The sequence below is a fragment of the Cygnus olor genome, chromosome 5 (genome assembly GCF_009769625.2).
Source record: "Cygnus olor isolate bCygOlo1 chromosome 5, bCygOlo1.pri.v2, whole genome shotgun sequence".
In the NCBI taxonomy this organism is placed as follows: domain Eukaryota; kingdom Metazoa; phylum Chordata; class Aves; order Anseriformes; family Anatidae; genus Cygnus; species Cygnus olor.
Window position 1 is genome coordinate 59,652,515 of NC_049173.1, and position 19,372 is coordinate 59,671,886.

At 39.9% G+C, this 19,372-nt stretch overlaps 1 protein-coding gene across 1 annotated transcript in view; it reads left to right on the top strand.

The window, feature by feature from the left end:
- Window positions 1-19,372, top strand: part of KIAA1549L (KIAA1549 like) — a gene marked incomplete at its 5' end in the record, with an annotated part of 125,276 nt that overhangs the window by 53,285 nt on the left and 52,619 nt on the right. Inside the window, 9 exons of the mRNA XM_040558181.1 lie at window positions 3,117-3,449; window positions 6,302-6,916; window positions 7,927-8,039; window positions 9,664-9,883; window positions 10,594-10,727; window positions 11,281-11,443; window positions 14,689-14,748; window positions 16,355-16,506; window positions 17,879-18,050. Coding sequence (XP_040414115.1) covers window positions 3,117-3,449; window positions 6,302-6,916; window positions 7,927-8,039; window positions 9,664-9,883; window positions 10,594-10,727; window positions 11,281-11,443; window positions 14,689-14,748; window positions 16,355-16,506; window positions 17,879-18,050 — 1,962 coding nt within the window. The remainder of the gene's footprint in view (window positions 1-3,116; window positions 3,450-6,301; window positions 6,917-7,926; window positions 8,040-9,663; window positions 9,884-10,593; window positions 10,728-11,280; window positions 11,444-14,688; window positions 14,749-16,354; window positions 16,507-17,878; window positions 18,051-19,372) is intronic.

Genomic DNA, 19,372 nt, shown 5'->3' on the forward strand with positions numbered 1-19,372 from the left:
TGAGCATGACTTCATAATCTTTACATCATTAATTTGATGTATGCATCACCTTCAACTTCTGGACAGGCACAGGGGTGCCTATGCTAATTGCTTTCCCAATTGCTATCCCTTTTACCTTAGCAAAACAGGGGTGAAGGAGGGAATTGATTTTTCTCTTGATCATCTCCACGCTTTTCTTTGGCCCCTGTTACCCCCCTTTAGATACAAAGGGGCTTAGAAGTGATAGAGCTGTGATCTTCTCTAAGTTGGATCAGTGTTAAACTTCCTGCTGTGGCACATTGCAGAAGCTTCTCATTCTTGGAAACACAAAGGTCCCTAATCAATGACAGCTGTTGTAATGAGGTTAGTGCTAAATGGGCTTCAGGATTGTTGGAGGGGGTGGTTAGTCAATAGTCTGAAATATGAACAAGAAAGAGCTGACCCTGGGACATGGCAAATGGCTGCTGGATGTGTAAGCGATGGCTTGGTGCACAGTGCAGGTAGGATGGTGCTCTCATTGCAACTTCCATGTTGCTTTGAGTTGCTTGTCTTCTCTGAGTGTTTTCAGATGTTGGTAGATGTCAAGGTGAAATACCCTTGTCCGTTGTCCCCCCCTTTTCCACGGTACAGTCTTGGTTTGCACAGTATTTGATAAGGGTACGTCATTGTTGATACCATCCTACCAATTCTCAAGAACAGAATATATACTTCAGTTTAAACTCCATGTACTGAGAGGATAAATTTGGCTTTGGAATACTGCATCCAGTTGCTGCCAAGATACTAAATTTATGATAGAAGTTTGGAAAAGATATTCGTAGTATCTTTTTGTAAAGTTAGAATCAAGTAAAATCTGTAGCAGTGGAAAGCCAGTGTTTTATCTTAGTTGCAGAATATTAATATTTTTTTAAACCTCTATTTACTCAAGAGCTTTAGTTCATTAATGGGCATAAACAGAAAAATTGCCAGTTGGTGTGGAATGGAAGAAACAGGAACGGAAGGACTAAAATTAAGCAGTGGTTAGGGGGTGTTTTTATTCAGTGTTTTGTCGTCTTGGTGTTATTCGAGCTTTCCTTTGCTCCTTGTCAAAATGTGGTAACATCAGTTCAACACTTTTTCACGTTTATATTGTCTGTCTGCTCGTAATCGTTCTCATTAAACCCAAGTGTAAAGAAATATATGAGGAATGTTACAGACTGTGTACGGATTGATGTTGACAGATTTTGCTGTTTCAGAAAGCACAAAAACATTGACTTGTTTAACTTCCCTTTAAGACTCGCATTTGCTAAGCGATAGATGAATTCCCTCTGAAGGCTTTGCCTTCCCTTTTCAGCACAGCCTTTTGGTTCGGAGGTGAAACAAGGTGGTTTGAGATGCAACAGACCCGGTAATGACAACTTCATCATCTGAGCTACTTCACAGGAATTTAAGCTGCAGCTTGCCTAGGGCCTGGTTTTTCAAAGCACATCATCTAGTTCTCAATTTCAAACATCTGTTTGAATCTACTCTAGTTCAGCCAAATATGTGTCATCTTATTTCCTACCTTCCATAACGAGCTGTCTGACCACAAGGAAGGAAAAGCCACCAGAGCTCAGTCTAAGCTACTCCAGCCCTTGAGCTCTCGGGTCCCATAAAGGCACATCAGCAGCCAACAACCTGTTTCTGGATTCTGGATTCATTCTTGCATTTCAGTGAAGGAAAGATAAAAATGTCCCTAGCTCCCCATGCCCTATACAGCTCTAAATACAGGGATAAAGAGGAAGATCTGTGATTATGTATTTATTTATTTATTGTATTTGCAGTGTGGAAGTGCCAAGCTGAGCATGTTAAGTACCTTCGATCCAGCACATTCCTGTTGCACCCAGGTGCCTGAAGGGGCTTGTCCAAGCAACTGCTTTGGCCTGCACGCACAGATTACGGGCAGTGTAGCACAAGGGCAGCACAAGAAAGAAGCACACCTTTAAATAGGTGCAGTGTGACCCATTTTCCTCTCTTGTGCTGCATGGTGTTCAGCTGCTGGCTCCCGTTTGCGCGGGCTAATCCCCTCCACTGCTTGTGGCTCTGCTGCCAGGGTTTGTCGGTGGCTGGAACTAATGTCCAGCCCATTTTATAACCATGTGTTTCAAGGTCTGTCCCTGCTTACTCTTCCATGCCATTGTGCTGGAGTTATGCATATGTGTACGGAGGAGGTTGGTACCCTCTGTCTATATCCAGATGTGCTGCAGTTGGAGGGCAGGGAGTTCATCTCTTTTGTGCCTTTGCTCAGCTGTGTAAGTGGGCATAGCTGGGGGCAGAAGCAAGTGCCAATACTGATTTTTGACCTATTATCTTGGCTGGGGGAGGAGGGAGGAAAAAGAACTGATATTTTATTCTTGATTGAATCTTAATCTTTAAATTAGTAAGAATTTGAGGTTTCCCAAGCTATGATTTTAGAAGAACTGTAATCATTTTAAGAAGACAAAGCCTAGGAACATTATGGTGTTGAATGTAGAACAAACTGATGTTTGAAATGAGGTGTTGTACATCTGCACATATCAAAAAAGGAATTCAATTTGCTAATTTTGTTTTGGATCTTACCCCCCTTTCCTCATGTTCACCCATGTTTTGTTTTCTTCCTTTTGTATCTGTAATTGCATGCATTATTAGAACTGGCAAGACGAGCGCCTCCAGATGCATCCTACAGGAACCCAGCCAGTGCTGACTCTATTCCCATATTAGATGGCATGCCAAGTCAGTGAAGCTTGGTGGTCAAAATCCATTCCCTTTCTACTGTGTTCTAAACCCATCTTCTCACAGAATATTTTGACACAGGATGACTGATGATAACCTCAGAAGTTGTCCCAGGCTTAAGAAGGGGCCTTTCAGTAGTTGAGCCATCCTATTTAAAAGTAGCATTTTGAAATAGTACTGTCTAGAAAGCTAGCCCTATTCTTCTGTCAGATGAAACACCTTGAGGGGTTTATAATCTATCACTTTGAACCTTTCACCGTCTTTTTCAATTTTCTATGGATGTTTGTCATTTTGAATAAAAAAAGAAGCGACTACCTTTAGTAAACAATGTGTTTTGTGCTGTGATTTCTTGCAGCCACATAGCAATAACTTTTCCTTTTGCAGAACTTATTTTGCCTGTTATTTTACAGGTATCAGGCAACAGCGTATCTACATTGCTTCTTCATCAGAATCTTTTCCTAACTGGAGATCTATACTATCACCAACACAGCCTTCCACAGAAACTAAGACTTCCTCAGTAGCTGATATTTCTATGGGACAGACTTTGGAGAACGCAAACTTGCTTCAGATGATAAAAACAACACTGACGGGCACACGTACCAGAACTTTGGACCAAACTAACCTGTCACCCACCCTTTATCAAGGCAGTGGAAATAGTGCATCCCAGGAACCCGCTGAAGTTTCTGCCGAGTCATCTCTGAGGTCATCATCGCAAGATGCAGATGAAACAGCTGGTGAATCAGGTTTGCCTCAACTCAGTATGTTTGCCACATTGTCCACTACACCATCAATGACACATATGAGTACAGCTGTGCCATTTCAGCTAATACCATTAGAAACACCCTCCATTTCAAAAGAAAGCACATCAGGACCAGACATGCTTGCTGCTGTTCCATCACCATCATTTTCTTCATTGACAATACAATCACCTCATACCATTAACTTTTCTAAATCAGCTGTACTGGCATTCAAAGTTCCTTTGTCTGCAGAGCCTGAAAGTTCCTTCAACACAGATTCAACCAGCTCTCAGGTTAGTGGAAGCAGAAATAGTCTTTTAAGCATGGTCACTGATGTAAATTCCAGTACGGTGAATCAAAGAAAGGGTCCTGAGTTGTTTATGGGTACCATGTCTTTCAATCTCTCTGGATTGTCAACAGTGCATTTTACAAAAGCAGTGGAAAAAGGGTTTCCTTCAGAAATGATCTCTGTTTTATCTGTATACTCTGCTACTCCTCTGTCAAAAATATTTTATCAGTCTTACATGCCAGTAACTTCCAGAAGTGTGTCATGGTTTCCAAATGAAAGTATGCATAATGCGTCTCCTACCGGAGTAAAACCTAATAATCAGCCATTTAATTCACTGTTGATTGACAGAAATAATGATATCACCCCTATGTCATCACCAGTTTTTCAGAATAAAGCAGAGGTTCTTGCATCGTTCTTCCGTCCTGTGGGTACTCCACATACAATGCCCCGAATGAGTCACCTCCAGTCTTCCACAGCACTGACTAATTGCACTACAGGCTCTGCCAGTGCACCTTTTGTGTCATCAGCTTCCACGAGCCTGGCTGAGGTCTCCAGCTCAACAGAGAGCATTTTTTCCCTTTTGTTGCCAAAATCACTTATTCCTGATGCAAAGCACGCTCACAATGCACTGCTGCCAGTACGAGTATTTAGAAGTAAAACAGCTTTTCTTTTTAGAAATGCAACACCCTCCTCTTCAACAAGCACAGGGTCTCCCTTGCTAACTGAGACAAATGAGACCTTTGCTAGGTTAGCACACGCAAACAGTCCAAGCACAGCAGCAGCCAATGAGGGTATTTTACAAATCCCTTCGGCTGCTTCCTCACAGCGCTCAGTGGTGGCTCTCAGTCAGACCTTTGCAGAAGACCTCACTAATGGAGCTTATGAATCAAATGGCATGCTGTTGCCAACTGCTTTTGCACATCCTCTCCCGAATTCTGATGGCTCTCCCTTAACAAGAACAGGTCAACAGTTTTTCACAAGAGGGTTGACAGCAAAAATGTCCACGAACTTTAATGCTAATATTGTTTTGCCTTATGGATCTCAGCTTTCCAAAGTTTCTCCAGATATCCAAATTGGTAAACTCTCCAAAGGATCAAAGACACCGGGCACTGTTTTGGACACAGAAATGACTAGTCCTGGTCTAGCTGCAGTGTCATTAATTACTGCCATTAGAGGCCTTTCAAAAACTGAACTTGCTCTAAGGAATCCATCCGCTACTACTGTCTCTGAGATTGCACATCTTCTACCTGTTAATGCAGAAAATCCAGACATACCTGCACATGAAGACAGAACCATGAGAGTACCCACTGTTGTAACCCCACATACAGAATATTCACCACCAAGAACTTCAGATCAGTCTGATTTTACCTCTGGTCAGATTCCACATTCAGTTGCTACAAAGCAGCTCACCTCCGTTGTGCCTTCCGCGTGGCGTATCCTGCCATCATTTGTTTCCACAACAACAAGGAGAGACAGCCAGAGCACGTTTTTTTCTGGGATTTCAAGTGCCGCCTCTGAAAGTAATTTCGATCCCATCAACACTCCCAAAGTTACAGCTTCAGCTTCGACATGGACCAAGACAGTGTTGTTGTCCTCAGATGGCATTAATGTTTCTTTGGTAAAAACTTCAGTCAAACCGGCAGTAAGAGAAGTTCCTCCAAGCACTTCTCCATTGGAAACTGAGTATCGTGAACTGTATTCAGTTGTTTCAGGTCTGCAAAAGAAAATGAGTACAAATAAGCAACCACTTTTCTCTGCCCTTCAGCAACACGCACACATGCAATGTCTAGTCAAAGTGGTTCAGATTTACCCTTCACTGGAGCGAAGATGAGCAGTGTTCCAGAATTTGATGTAGATGTGTTCGCACTGAAAACATCCTCTGTCCAGTATTCATCCCTTGCTACCACTTTGACAGTACCCACCACCTTGCAAAAAAAGCATGGAAACACGGCTGAAAACATTACTAATTTCTTCACCCCTGGGGACAATAATACCAGTACACAGTATGAAGCACTGCTCCAGTTACACATGCCTTATGTTAATGATACAGGTGTTTTCCCTAGCTCTCTAGAATCGCAAACAACCGGTGCTGGAAAGATCACTGTACTGACAAAAACCTTGAACACAACACCAATGTTGGCTTTTCAGCTCACTGACAACTCGACTCTTTTGGCCAGCTATGAAATCAGTGCTGCCTACAGCATGATGCCAAGCAAGCCTCCTCTTCCTGTAACTAAACCTTTTAGCTCAACTCTCTTTGTTACAGAAGAAGACGTCAGTTCTGGAAACTTGCCGGAATTTCTTGATGACCAGTTAGAGTCCTCTGGTTATTTGGTTGTGGCTGATAAAATTCCAGGTACATTTAGTGTGGAGGAGTGGGACACAAATGCTACAAGGCATAGTCTAGTTCCCTTTAGTATATCTAATAAAGCTACCAAGGGCATGCCGTTGCAACCCCCTACCATCAGTCCTCTGCAGTCAGTCATCATAACTTCTGTCCATCCATCACCAACACAACTAACTTCTGCTTTTTTGTCAACAACCAACTTTACCCATTCTGTCATTACAGTGTTATCTGGAGTGTCTTCTGGTGCACTACCTACAGTAGGAACTTCAGAAGCAAAACCACTAACAAGAAAATCATCTCCAGCTTCACCAGTGCCAGCTTCTTCCTTCTTTTCGCTAGGCACTGAAAACACACCTTTGCCGTCTGTGATGGCTTTAAACACTCCAGTACTGACACTAACAAAAAATAACACTGTCACAAAATTGACCTCAGTTCTAAGCTCGGTAGGAACACATGCAGATCTTCCTTTTGCAACAAGAAACACAGCCGCATCACCTGTGGACATGACAGCTCTGTTTATAACCCCTAAAAGTAGCACTGCCATGGCTTCCACGCTCGCACCCACAGCACATGTACCAAGACAGATAAAAACAGCAGCCACTGACAGCCAGAAATTCCCAAGCTCAGAAATCACCAAAACGTCAACCCCATATCCACTGACAATTACAGCAGCTTTGACATCTATTACAGCATCAGCGAAAACAACTAGGCTTCCCCCTTCTCGAATGGAAAACACTTCTGCTCCTGCAGAAACAACAGCAGCAGTGGCTTTCGCTAACATGACAGCAGCTCCTCCCCTGGATTGCCGCCTCTCCTGGAACCTTATGGTTAAAACAGGTACGTGGGGCCACTGAATTTGCTGAAGGATCTCTATTTTATACCTGATTGTATCATTGAATACTAGGTTATTTTCAAATGAATCTTTAAAGATGCACAATTCAAAATAGGAGGATTTTGAGCTGTCTGTGTGAACAGTACAACTTCTTATGGCTCTAAGAGTGTTTTTCACAGACAGCTTCTCCTTAATTTTAACAGCTCTAGACTAAAGGGGTCTGGAGAGGTTGCCCAGTCTTCCTATGCACTCCTTATGGTGGCACGGTGCATCACCAGAAGATGCTTGTCTTGAAGATCTGAGCAAAGAAGAGTCATAAAAGGGTTTATGAACCTGTCTAAACCTGAATGATACTGAAGGACAATGAAATGAGCAGCTTTTTGATGTAATGTGGTTTTAGTAGCGGATAAATACCTGTATCAGTAGCGCAGTGGATGCAACAATTTTTTTTTAAAGATAGAAGTAGCACGTACACAATATATGATTGAAAATACATAAGTGGAGCTGTAAAACTGCAAATTATAAGAGAAAAAGTTAGTGAAACTGTTTATAAACAAAGTGTACAAATAACTGTAAAGACAGTTGGCAAACTGAAAGCAGGTGTAGCAGTGAAGAACATTTCTTTGTTTAACTCTGTGAAGCACTTGTCCTTTATAGAGGCCTGCCTGTGTAGCACCAGCTCAGTCCTCTGGGAATGCTGCAGCAGTCTATCCACAGGCAATCGAGTGTCATCATACCTCACACACGTACAGAAAGGCAGCATTGCAAAGCCTTGATGTTGCTAAAGAAATTGCAGTTGTTTGACTTCACTCTGGAACAGTGGGCTATTGTCATGAGAAGAATAGTGACCTTGGGGACTCTGCTGAGCCCCTGCAGTTCTTACTCCCATTGGAGCTGCTGCAAATCATAGATAGCTTCCTCCGTGATCTTTACTGAGCTACCCCAACATAAAAGAATTGAAAAAGCAAACAAGAAAAATGCCTCAAACTAACACGTAGCTTTTGGTGTTTTGCAGTTCTGTTTCTGAACACAAGGAGGATGATGATCAGCAGATCCTTCAAGGAGGGCGTGACAAAAGGACTCAACCAAGTGCTGAGACAAGCTTTCAACCAAAATGTCAGCGCTCAGGTAAGCATGCCTGGCTTGCCTGTGTGATCTCACTGAAACAGCTCTCCCACCAAGAGAAATAATAAACCTTTACGCTAAGAATCAGTGGTGGTTGTGTGGGTGGCTGCAACATTACTGTAAACTGCAAATTTGGGCATATTTAATCCCATGTAGACTGTCTGCCTTTGTTTTACCAAGTAGCGCCTGGTGACATAGTCCCTCCTGTCAGCATCTACACCTTATTCTATCACATCCCTGATATGTGATTACAAAAAAAATTACATGTTGCTTTTAGGCCTTCTGAATCTGAGTGATTTAACTGTGTCAAAGACAAGTAGCAGGTATCCTGTGGAGAGGTCGGTATTATAAAAAAGGTGGTGCACTAGATTGTGTCAGATACTCTGCTTTTGTCTGGTGAGTCTCTGACCTCCCCTCCTGGCTGCTTCCTCGCTTGTACGTAATATATGAGTATGTCCAAATTAGTTCTGACACATGGGTAACACCTGCTCTGGGCTCTGAAAATACAAGGACCATTCCAAAACTTGTCATTTTATTTGAAGAAGTAGAAGGGAGAAGTGCAACTTTCTTCTTGATATGTTCCAGGAAACTCCTACAAACAGCAGTTTCTTTCTCCCCAGCAGTTTAGGAATGACTCTGGTTTGCAGTCATGCAAGTGCTGCTGTGCTTAGCCTGGATCAATTGCAAGAGCAGGGCTAGTTAATGGGATGTCACTGCTGTCAGTCCGCTCCCACTGAAAATGCAGTGCCTGACAAGTTCAATTCCACAGGGATGAAAATCCTGTGCAAGGAGAGACTATGTTTTGTTGAAAATAAATGAGGGAGATACGTTCGTCACTTTCTAGCAACATTGCATGAAGCTCTGCTGCTGAATGTTAGAGCAGGCTGAAGTTGGTTGCTGGGGTGCTTTTCTGTAAAACACGTTCCCGCTTTTGTTAGGCAGGAGCTTATGCTGAGCCTGAGGCTGTTACATGAAGTACACTTACCAATAAGGGGGAAAAGAAAAAGTAATTTTGCTCACAATAGAGGCCATCAGGTTGACTTTTGTCCCCATGCCCTGTGGCTTCAAGTTTGGGTGATGTTACTGAGTTAGGAATTGTATATTCCTGGGTCTCAAAAGCAGCAATAAAAACTGTCGGATCTGTTCTCTCACTTTCTCATAAACCTGACAGAGTCTGTATTTTTCTAATAGAGGAACCCTGGCTATAACTTAGTTTGGAGGACAAGTTCCAAGGCTTAAACTCTTTGAAAAATATAGATTTTCTGTGTGGAGTAAAAATCAACTCATGTTTTGGCTTACAGTTTGTTTGTTCTTGTGGTCTGTCATTTCTACTCATAGGTGGTAGCTTAGCCATCTGGGGCAGTACAGGATAAGCAGTATAGAGGAGTCAGTTGAGACTGAAGAATCAAATATGGGAAACTTTTGGTCTTTCAAACCTATAACCCCAAACCTGTAATGACAGAAACGTGCACGTATTTAGTGAACTTCAGGAATGAAATAGGAGCTGGATGTTCTTGGAATTCTATGTATTTTTATATTCGGAAGTAAAAAATACTGTTTTATCTGTATGTGAATGAAGCCTCAGCCTAAATTGGAGATATGTGAGTTGTTTCCCTGTGTGTTTTAGGTTGAAATCCTGGAGCAATCGAATAATGTCACAGTTGGTTACTATGTTACGCGGGGGAGACTGGTTTTTATACCAGCTGCTGTAATTGAAAGGCTTATTGCCTACGGGATCAGCAACGCCACGGCAGACATAAAGCAGCACGTGCTGCATCTTCAGTCCATTGCAACCCTGGCCGCGCCATGGAAGCCACTCCCTGCGTACCACTTCCAGCTGAAGACAGGTGAGCGATAGCCTGCCTAGGCTCAGAGTTGTGTGTTTTGTTGGCAGTTCAGTGCAGAAGTGCTCGTCCTTCCTCTGCTGTCCTGACCCCCCCAGCTTTCCAGCGTAACACCACAGCGAGAAGCAGCAGGATAAACTGTGGCTTGGTTTCACCTGCACCATGACTAGGCTCCCAGTGCCCGCAGGACTGCCAGCAGAGTAGGATGAATGCTATCTTTCCTTCCCTTGGCCCTGTAAAACAACCTACTCAATTGCAAAGAGACTTCTTATATGTTCTTATGTATTTATGTGCACGTACATATTGCAGTTACATTAAGCATATTTTTCCTAGCACAAACAGAATGAGAATCAATATTATGATTGATTATGTCTTGTAAGAGCGAACGACTTGTGAGATTTAAGAGTATAACACGTTTCAGAATGACCTTCATTTACTGCCTGAGTTTGAGTAAACCTGTGCACAGTGGATGGGTCTTAGCATCTTAAGTATCCATACAGAAACAATCTCCACTTGTTTGTGGAGAGTATCCACTTTAATAATGCAACTTAATGCTTATGTTTCTCTTTAGTTAGGGCTAGTTTAGAATGGTCTTACATGGCATTGTTTTCACGTGCTTAATCTGCAGACTGGTTGTTTTGCTGTCAGACATCACAGGGGTTATGCAGTTAAGAATATTTTGTCTACACACAAATGCTTTGTTCTTTTTCCAGAGCTGCAGTTTGTGGGTCAAACAGACAATATACAGTCATGCAAATTTGTTCAGACAATGGAGCAACGGCTACAGAGAGCATTTCAGGATGCTGAAAGAAAGGTTTGGAACACCAGCAACAACCTAACAGTTCAGGTACAGTGTTGCACGCTTTGAAGTGCCTGTTGCTAAAGTCTCTGGGTTATTCTTTGTTTTGTGTGTGCTTGTATTTCAACAAAATGCCTTCAGTAGCCATTATGGAAATAAGTTTATGTTTTCATCTGAAATAAGATCGTTTTGTTTATTACAGGAAAACTTACAAATGCATGATTTATAGAAAACTGTAACTGTTATTTTTGTGAATTTGAATTTTACTTTTTATACATTCTTATCCTTTTGAGAAATAAAGGTAAATCATTTAAGTGAAATTCAAATAAAAATGAATTGTTAGATATTCTTCCTACTTCATATTTTCAGTGAATATGAGGGCACCTTTTCTGCCTGCTACTGTCCTCTAGTAGCTCTGTGTTTGCTGAACTAGGAATTAAAGTACCACAAACTGTTTTACACAATAATGTTGAGTGAGCTGTATCTGGTCAGTTGTTCAGGTTAACATTTCCCCAGTTTGTTGTTTGCCCTTTTTACTTTTATTTTTTAATTTTTTACTGAGCTGAAACATGACTTCACATTGTTTCTTTGCCTGTTTCAGATTTTGAATACCTCCAATGTCTCCCAAGCTGTCACTCTGTTTTATGTGGTGAGCAATCAAAGCACAACTTTAAACGGCACCATTTCCAGCAACCTTCTTAATCAGCTGTCAGCTGAGCTAGTGGGTTTCTATCTAACCTACCCACCTCTCACCATTGCAGAATGTAAGTATGTGCTTCTCAACACACACCTCTAAGATTAGCCACCACCAGGATTTTGAAGGCACTGTAAGCTTTGTCATGAAGCTCACAGATTGTATATTTTTTTCCTGACTACCTTTTTTTTAACTTTGCTTGTTTAAAAAAATAAGAAGGGGGGAATTTAGAGTATTTCTTTTGCTTTGGTTCAATGTCTACTTCAGCTGTTAGAAACACTGTCAGATAATAAAAAAACAGTGCATATATGCTGCCATTAATATGAAAAAAAAAAAGCTAGTGGTAAGTTCCAGACAAAGTAAAATGTAGTTTTAAATGAAACAAAACTTAATCTTCCTAATTCGCTGTTTCAGAGGGACTCAGTGTAGCACATAAAGTTCATCTTCAGCATAGCTCTTTACTATTTGAAAGACCAAGCCCCCAATACTTGGTCCAGTAACATGACTCTGTAGTGTGCTTTGAATGCCAGCATGTTTGGGTAGTGGGTGAGTTCTGCCTATATATCTCCTTTTTGAAAGTCATCAGTGCATTTGCGGAGCTTCATACCCACTTCTCAGTGTGGTCTTAGCACTTTAGTTTCAATAATTCACTTGCATTTCCACCGTTATGAAGAGTCAGAGGTACAGAGAGCTAAAGGAAGTTGTATGTCCAGGTAGCCTGGATGGTATATATGCTCACTGACTCTTTGTGTGCTAATTTCTTTAAAAAGAATAAAGAGATTAGAAATTTCATTATGGGGATTTCTGTTTAATCTGCTTGTGAAATTCAGTGTGTGAAATTAAACTTGCTGTGGTGACAAGTTATCCATTCACTGGAAGAGATCGGTGTTCAATGGAAGTGAGAAGAGACAGAGACATAATGGGTACATTTGTTCATGGCAACGGACCCTGGTTAAGTGAGGGCAGGTTTCAGCTGATCTCACAGTGTGTAAATCTTCATGAGATACTTGTTAAATTTGGTATACTGTGCTCAAATACCGGTAAAGATCTGGTAGCCATCAAATTCACTGATAAGGCCATATCATTAACAGAGTAGTTAGTAATTTTTCATTTCACAAGCATGGAAATAATTGAGCGTATGAGGATAGAGCCAAATATGCCTTTAGGTTCAGAATACTGAGCTGAGTGGATTTGAAGCTTCAAGTAAAATTAGCAAAGTGTTTGTTCATTTTCTGATTCTAAGAACAACCAGAACCAGACTGCAGAAAAGTGAGCAGTGGGGAAAGTACAAGTTACGAGTTTGACCAGTATGTCTTATTTACAAACAGCGCAACTGCAGAGTAATCATCTTGTGCAGTTCTTCGTTAGGTACTTGCCCAATGAGCAGTCCACTGTCTGTGGGGTATGTGATCCCTCTGCAGTGCAAGGAGGGCAGAAAACACAGCTAACTCTGGTAGTTATGGAAATCCTTGAGAAAGAAGGAACAAATATACTTGAGACATTACCTATCCACATCAGATGCTTGCAAACAAATGACTGTAGGTGAAACTGCCTAGTGGTGAGTTCTTCTGCTGCATTGGTGCACTTTAGAATCAGACTTTCCATTACAAGAAAGAGGGTTAGCATCTCTGGGTTAGCATGCATTTTCACTAGTGCTTTCCATAAGCAAGGGGAAGTAGAAGGGAGGCTGTTGATGAATGTTGCACGTGGGGAGCTAGGAAGGGCTGTGGACCATTCATCACGAGACAGACTCCTTCCTTTTCGTAGCTCGCATGTGAGTCTGTCAGAGTGCCCTGCATGCAGGGCTTGTCCTCACAGGGCATGCAGGAGTACAAGGACTAAGTCCTAGGAAATTTTGATGATGCCTGTGCTTGGGTTATTATTATTATTATTTTGTCTCAAGAATGGGCCTGTTGCATAGGAAAAGGCTTATGGTGCTTTTTGTAAGAGCAGTATTGGCATATGCTCAGTAGTCAGGAGCTGTAGAAGACGTTTGGCACTTATGAGGAGTCTTGTGTAGTATTGCAGTTCTCTGCCGATCCCCGTACGTGATGAACTGACATGATAGAGTCTTTAGCAAGTGTTCCTGTGACAAGTAATGGCTTATAGCTCATTCTGGAGTTCTTGGTTTTATTCCCAATGCAGCAGGTATACAGCAAATGCATGAACTTAATGCTCACATAGTATTTATGGCTTTGAGATCGATGGCATGCATTGTGAAAATGTTTACTTTGAAAAGTGGTTTATGCTTATTCATGTGGCGGTGCAGTGGTTTCAGTTTTTCAAATAAATATTGTTGTCATTTTCAGACCACACAATTTCCCCCTAGACTCTGGTGGCTCCTCCAGAGCCCTTGCAGTCTATCATGGAAATGCACCGCTCAGGACTCACAGTGAAATTCTTTCTGAAAAGCAATTACTGTGCATAATCAGATGTTGTACTATGTTTATTATTTCAAACCACTTTGGAGTTTAAAAATCAAGGTAACTAAATAGCAGTGTATCAACATGGAAAGCACGTATATTTTCTAAACTAAGTACCAAATATTAATGCTTTCCACTTTGCATAAATCTATTGAAAAAATGCTGATGTGTATAATGAATTAGCAGCATATTAAACTTTACAGCCTAATGCACTTTTGAGATTAAAAACCTAACAAAAAGCATCAAAATTGCAAATATCAGTTTCTCACAGCTGTAAGCACATATGCTAGTAATACCTGAAATGTTGCATGCTTTTAATGTGCCTGCACACTCACTTTAAGGTGTTTTCTCAGTTTTACTAATCTCGTTTATAATTTATGTGAAACTGCACTTAGATTGGTGGAAGCTGGCACTTGTTTATTTTAATTAATATTATTTTATGTTGAAATTGTGGTCTGACTTAAGTAAGATGAACTCACAAGAATTATGGTGGAAAGTCCTCTTGTTTTCCACCAGCTGATTACTCGCATGGAGGAAGCAGCAGAGATGTATATAACACAGAGACATGCATATTATGTATCATCTTTAGTAATGGGCAACACTTAGCATTACCTCAGAAAATGTAGTAGCCAATACTTCGGCAGCAGAAGATATATATTCTGTGTGGTACAGTACCTATACTCCGTGCCCTTTTCCAGACAGAAGAGAAACTGTAATCCTGAAAATTATGCCTCTAGATCTCTTCCTGGGTTGGGTAGTACTGTCCTTTGTACAATGCTCATAGAAAAGCTGTAGTTCAATCTTATTTATCAGTGTCTGATTAACCATATTGTTTAAGGACGTATGTAGGATGTTGCAATATTACGAAATAATGTCAACTTTTATTTTAAAGCTTTGGAGTACCCAAACCTTGATGTCTCAGAGTCAACTAGAGACTACTGGGTGATCACAGGTACTTTTTAATCTCCTTCCTTGCACTTGAGAGAATAATTTTTAGTGTTCAATTATATAAGCACGTCTGTGCAGTAATTTTATACAAAATAAATAACTGTCCACCGACCCTTTCTGTTGCATTCAGCTGGGCAAATTTATTTTAAGTTACTCTTGGACATAACTGTGAGTTGTCACATTAAGCACAGCAATCTCCTGCATCCAACACTTGCCTCAAAATCTATGCCATTTTGGGGTTTAAGCACTTAGAAGAGCAACATTGTCTTTTCAGAGATTTAAAACACAGGGTTTTTGTTTGTTTGTTTGCTTGTTTGTGGGATTTAGATTTAAATCTGAAATCAGAAGAGGCTTGTAGACATTACACAGGAAGAAAGGTGATCTGTTAAACCAAGGAAAGTTTGATATCATTTGTTGACTATGTGTCTGGGTCCAGGAATTTTTGCATCTTCCACCTGAAGCATTAAACGTATAACTTTGTGTTTATGGGAAAAAAAGGTGCAGACAATGCTATTAAGTTACAAAATTCTTGCTTTATCACAATCATTTCACTAGTATCACATGGTCATTCAGAATTGTTTTGCCTTTAGAAGTGCTAACTCGTCAAGAGGGAAGAGACCCCTTTTCCCAGACACCGTCGAGTCAGTAGATACAAGAGTATTATCATTTTGTTTAATCAAATTGTTTAATGCTCAGGAGAGCAAAGGATAAGAAATCTGTCATGAAATGGCTTAGATTCTGAAGTCTTCCAATATCCAGTGTGACTTGGTGGTGTCTGTTACATCTATTCATAATTTTGAGGTTAAAAGTAAATACATGCAGAGACTGTCATCCTCTGAAGTACAGCTCCCCCCATGTGGACCCCATGAACCTGATACTCCATTTCGTGCCTTCGTGCACTTACTGTAATGGAATACTCCTGGTATTATAATGGGAACAAAGTTGTTAAAAAAAATGATGTTCCCAAATGAATTTTAAAATAATATTGAGAAATCATACACATATGTGAACTAAATTAGCATGCTGTGTTACTTATTTGAACTTTATGTAAATTCAGTGTACATTTTATTTTACATCCATTAGCACTTATGAAATGTCTGTTCAATGCTCTCAAACAAATAGTATTTTTTTCCAAACAGTTGTACAAAATTCTAACTTCAGGTTTCAAAACTGCTGGGTAAAAAAAAAAAAGTATTGTTTAGTTAACAGGAGGATCTGGCTGTTCCTTTGACAAGCATAAAACCAGACAGCTCTCAAACAGGTTTTCACTGACTTTTTACATTGGAGATTATAGATTAGGTGCTTTTGGAGATTATAGATTAGGTGCTTTTCTAAGCCATTTTGGTAAACTAAAAGCTTAAGAATGTGTTTGGAGGATTTTATTCTCTGAAACATCATTGGCATTATCTGAGAAGAACAGTGCAGTGACTGAAACAGAAGCACATTATATCCCTGCTGGGAATCACCGAGAGGGCAGAACTGTACTGAAACAGTTTCCAGTTATTTTTCTTCTAATCTAGTTGGTCCCTGTCAAACAGCCCTGCAAACCATGTGTTACTTAATCTGTCGGTGTAAGATTTGCTGATGTTTGATTTTCTCCATTCCCACAGTTATACAAGGGGTTGATATTGCATTGTTGGGACTGAACAATCAGAGCTTTGCAAGACTAATGGAGCAGCGCTTGGCCCCACTGTTCATGATGTCCCATCAGCAAGGAAGACGATTTAAACGTGCCACTACTGTGGGCAGCTACACTGTGCAGGTGGTTGATGCAACATCAGTTGCACCTAGACATGTTTTGGAAAGGGCTTTGTTTGGATGCATACTGCCTGAATTTGCGTGGAAAACTCTAACCGGGTTGAGGTTTCCTGTCTTTTTTTCATGAACACCAAAGCAGTGAATGCAATATGCATGGCATTACTAATGAATTCCTTTTTCTAAAGTCAGACATGTTTTCATGCCTCTCATCTTCTAAAAGTTGTCATTAGTTAATCAGTGTCAATAAATATTTTGTCTTCGGTTCCTGTGAAGATAAATACAATATACATATTTTATCAAAAAGTCTTATATTGGAAACAATGAGTAGTTCTGATTTTTGTTCTTAAGGGATGAAAAAAGAAGCTTCCTATCTCTTCCATCAATAAAGGCAGAACTTTTTTCTTTTTATTGAAAAAAATGTATGAAGCAGTCCTTATACATGGTTAGTCATCAAATTATATGTCCACAGATCACATTATGAAGCAGAGATAATTTATTAATCATCTTTCCCTTATGTGGCAACATTTCCCGTTCATTTATTTGAAACAACCTTATATTGCTTTCTGACTAACTTAGCCAATTGATGTTAGTTGTAGGGGATTCAAAGAGGGACTCTTCTCCAAAATGCATGACAAGTTACTACTTTTTCCTTTTGTTATGTGTTATTTTTCAATAATTGCTTGTTGTGAGATATAAAAACAAATTACCACTTTTCTTATTTGCCCACAATTCTGTGTATTTTCCCACTGAAAGAATTTTTAAAAGAAGAAATACATTTTTATTTATGAGAAGTGTGAACCTTTTAAAATTTTCCTGGAAAATATGACATATTTTAGGCTTCAACATAATGGAGAAGGATCTCAAAAAAAAAAAAAGCTCATTTTTTCCTCTTATCATTCCAAGTGTTTGACACTTCCTCTACTCTCAGGAAAGGTAGAGGTACAATTTTAAATTCTCCTGGTGTTCTGTTGAATAAAATTGAGAAAACATGGTTCTTTTTATTGTTAGCCTTGGATCAAAAATAATGAACGTAGCAGTAAAATGTGAGGGAATTTTTGAACTGCAATGTGCTGGTAAAGTGTAGCTTTCAACGTTCAACAGGACTCTAATGTCCTTTCCTTTTTTTAGTGCATGCTTTTCCTAGTATAAGGGTTTACATTAGGATTATGTTTAAGGATTTTTATGAAGGCAGTCAGTCCTCACTAATTTTAATAGACTGGGACATGGTGAGAGGAAGCCCTGCTTGGGTGCATGGAGCTAACACTTACATTGGGTCTGACAGACTGCGTGCACTGCCTTCAGGTAGCTTCTTGCTGGTTTTGTGATGGTATGATACAACTGAAATTTATTTCTTTCTCTTTTTTTTTTTTTGAAAGATGGTTAAAATCCAACGAATTCCAGGACCCAAGGAGCCAGCTGAACTGACGTACTATACTTTATATAATGGCAAACCTTTGCTGGGCACTGCAGCTGCCAAAATTTTGAGTACTGTTGACTCCCAGCGGATGGCCTTGACATTAGGTTATGTGATTCAAGTTCAAGCTGATCGTAAGAGTCCTTTTGACATTTCTCTATTTTTTTTAATAACAGTTTAATGTATGAATTAATGTCTTTAACAATCTCTCCACTTTTCCAAGATGTTTATCCAGGTGGAATTAAAGTTCTAATGTGGGTTTCTACACTGGATCTCCTTACTGGCTGAAAAGTATATAAAATGGGACTTCCTGGGTCCATTATTTCAGCCATCTCTTCTGCCTAGAGGAGAGGTGATATTGAAATAATTACATGTAATGGTGATAGGAAAAGAAGGAACCACTGTAGTAAGTAAATGATGTATCATCCATAAGTATATGATTGAGTTAGAATACTTAAGTACGATATCATTTCCAGGGAATGCACAATACTGTACCTGATTCTTGATTTGATCATGGTCCGTAATCGACTTTTACTGGACTAAAACCCCAGATCTCCATTCCTGTCTTCATAGTCTAGCATTTAAATTCCAAACTACTTTGTTTTCAATTACAGTATTTCTTAGGATTGTTTTTACTAAAATAACTGTAGAAAATGTATAGCAGCTTTATAACTCTTCATGCAGTTTTATGATTTATGTGGGAATTTAGATAATTATATGACAGCTGATGATGATGATCTAACTTTGTGTTTCCATGGTCTGAGAAGGCAGCCTCATTCAACCGCAGATTTTCATACAAGTTAAACATGCATAGAGCATTATAAACAAAACTTACAGAAATTGAAATTATGACCTTGGTTAACTGAGATTGTGAAGCCAGAGTATTTGAAATGTAGGAAGTAGAACTACCTTTATAGCTTTTTAGAGAAAAAAAATCAATTTGTTTCATTTTAGACACAGTGTTTGTAGTCTGCCTTTGTATTCCCAAAGAAAATACTTTGTGTGCATTTCATTTTCACTGATTATAATTTCTGTTATAGCAGAATGAAAAGCTCTGTACCAAAATGCAGTAAGAAAAGACATCTACCCTCAGGAGCTTATAGTCTGGTTAGACAAGACAGATGAGTAATAACAAAAAATATAGATGTTACCATTCTGTAAGTGAGGGACTGAGCTATAGCAAAATGAAAGGCTTGTTTCAAAATCCACCGACGTCCTGTTGAGTAGCATGAATTGTGGATTGACTTATTCAAGGTCACATTGGAAACCAGTAACTGAACTGAAGATGCAAACTAGGATTCCAAAATGTCTGTCCTATTAGTCATAAGGCCATTGTTTCTTCTGAGTTCTCTACAAAGAATAGTTACGATTTTTCAAAAATTGTTTTCTGCTTACACAACAGCAGTCTATGATTATTGTTATGCTTATTGTTGTCTGATAAAATTCAGATTCTCTT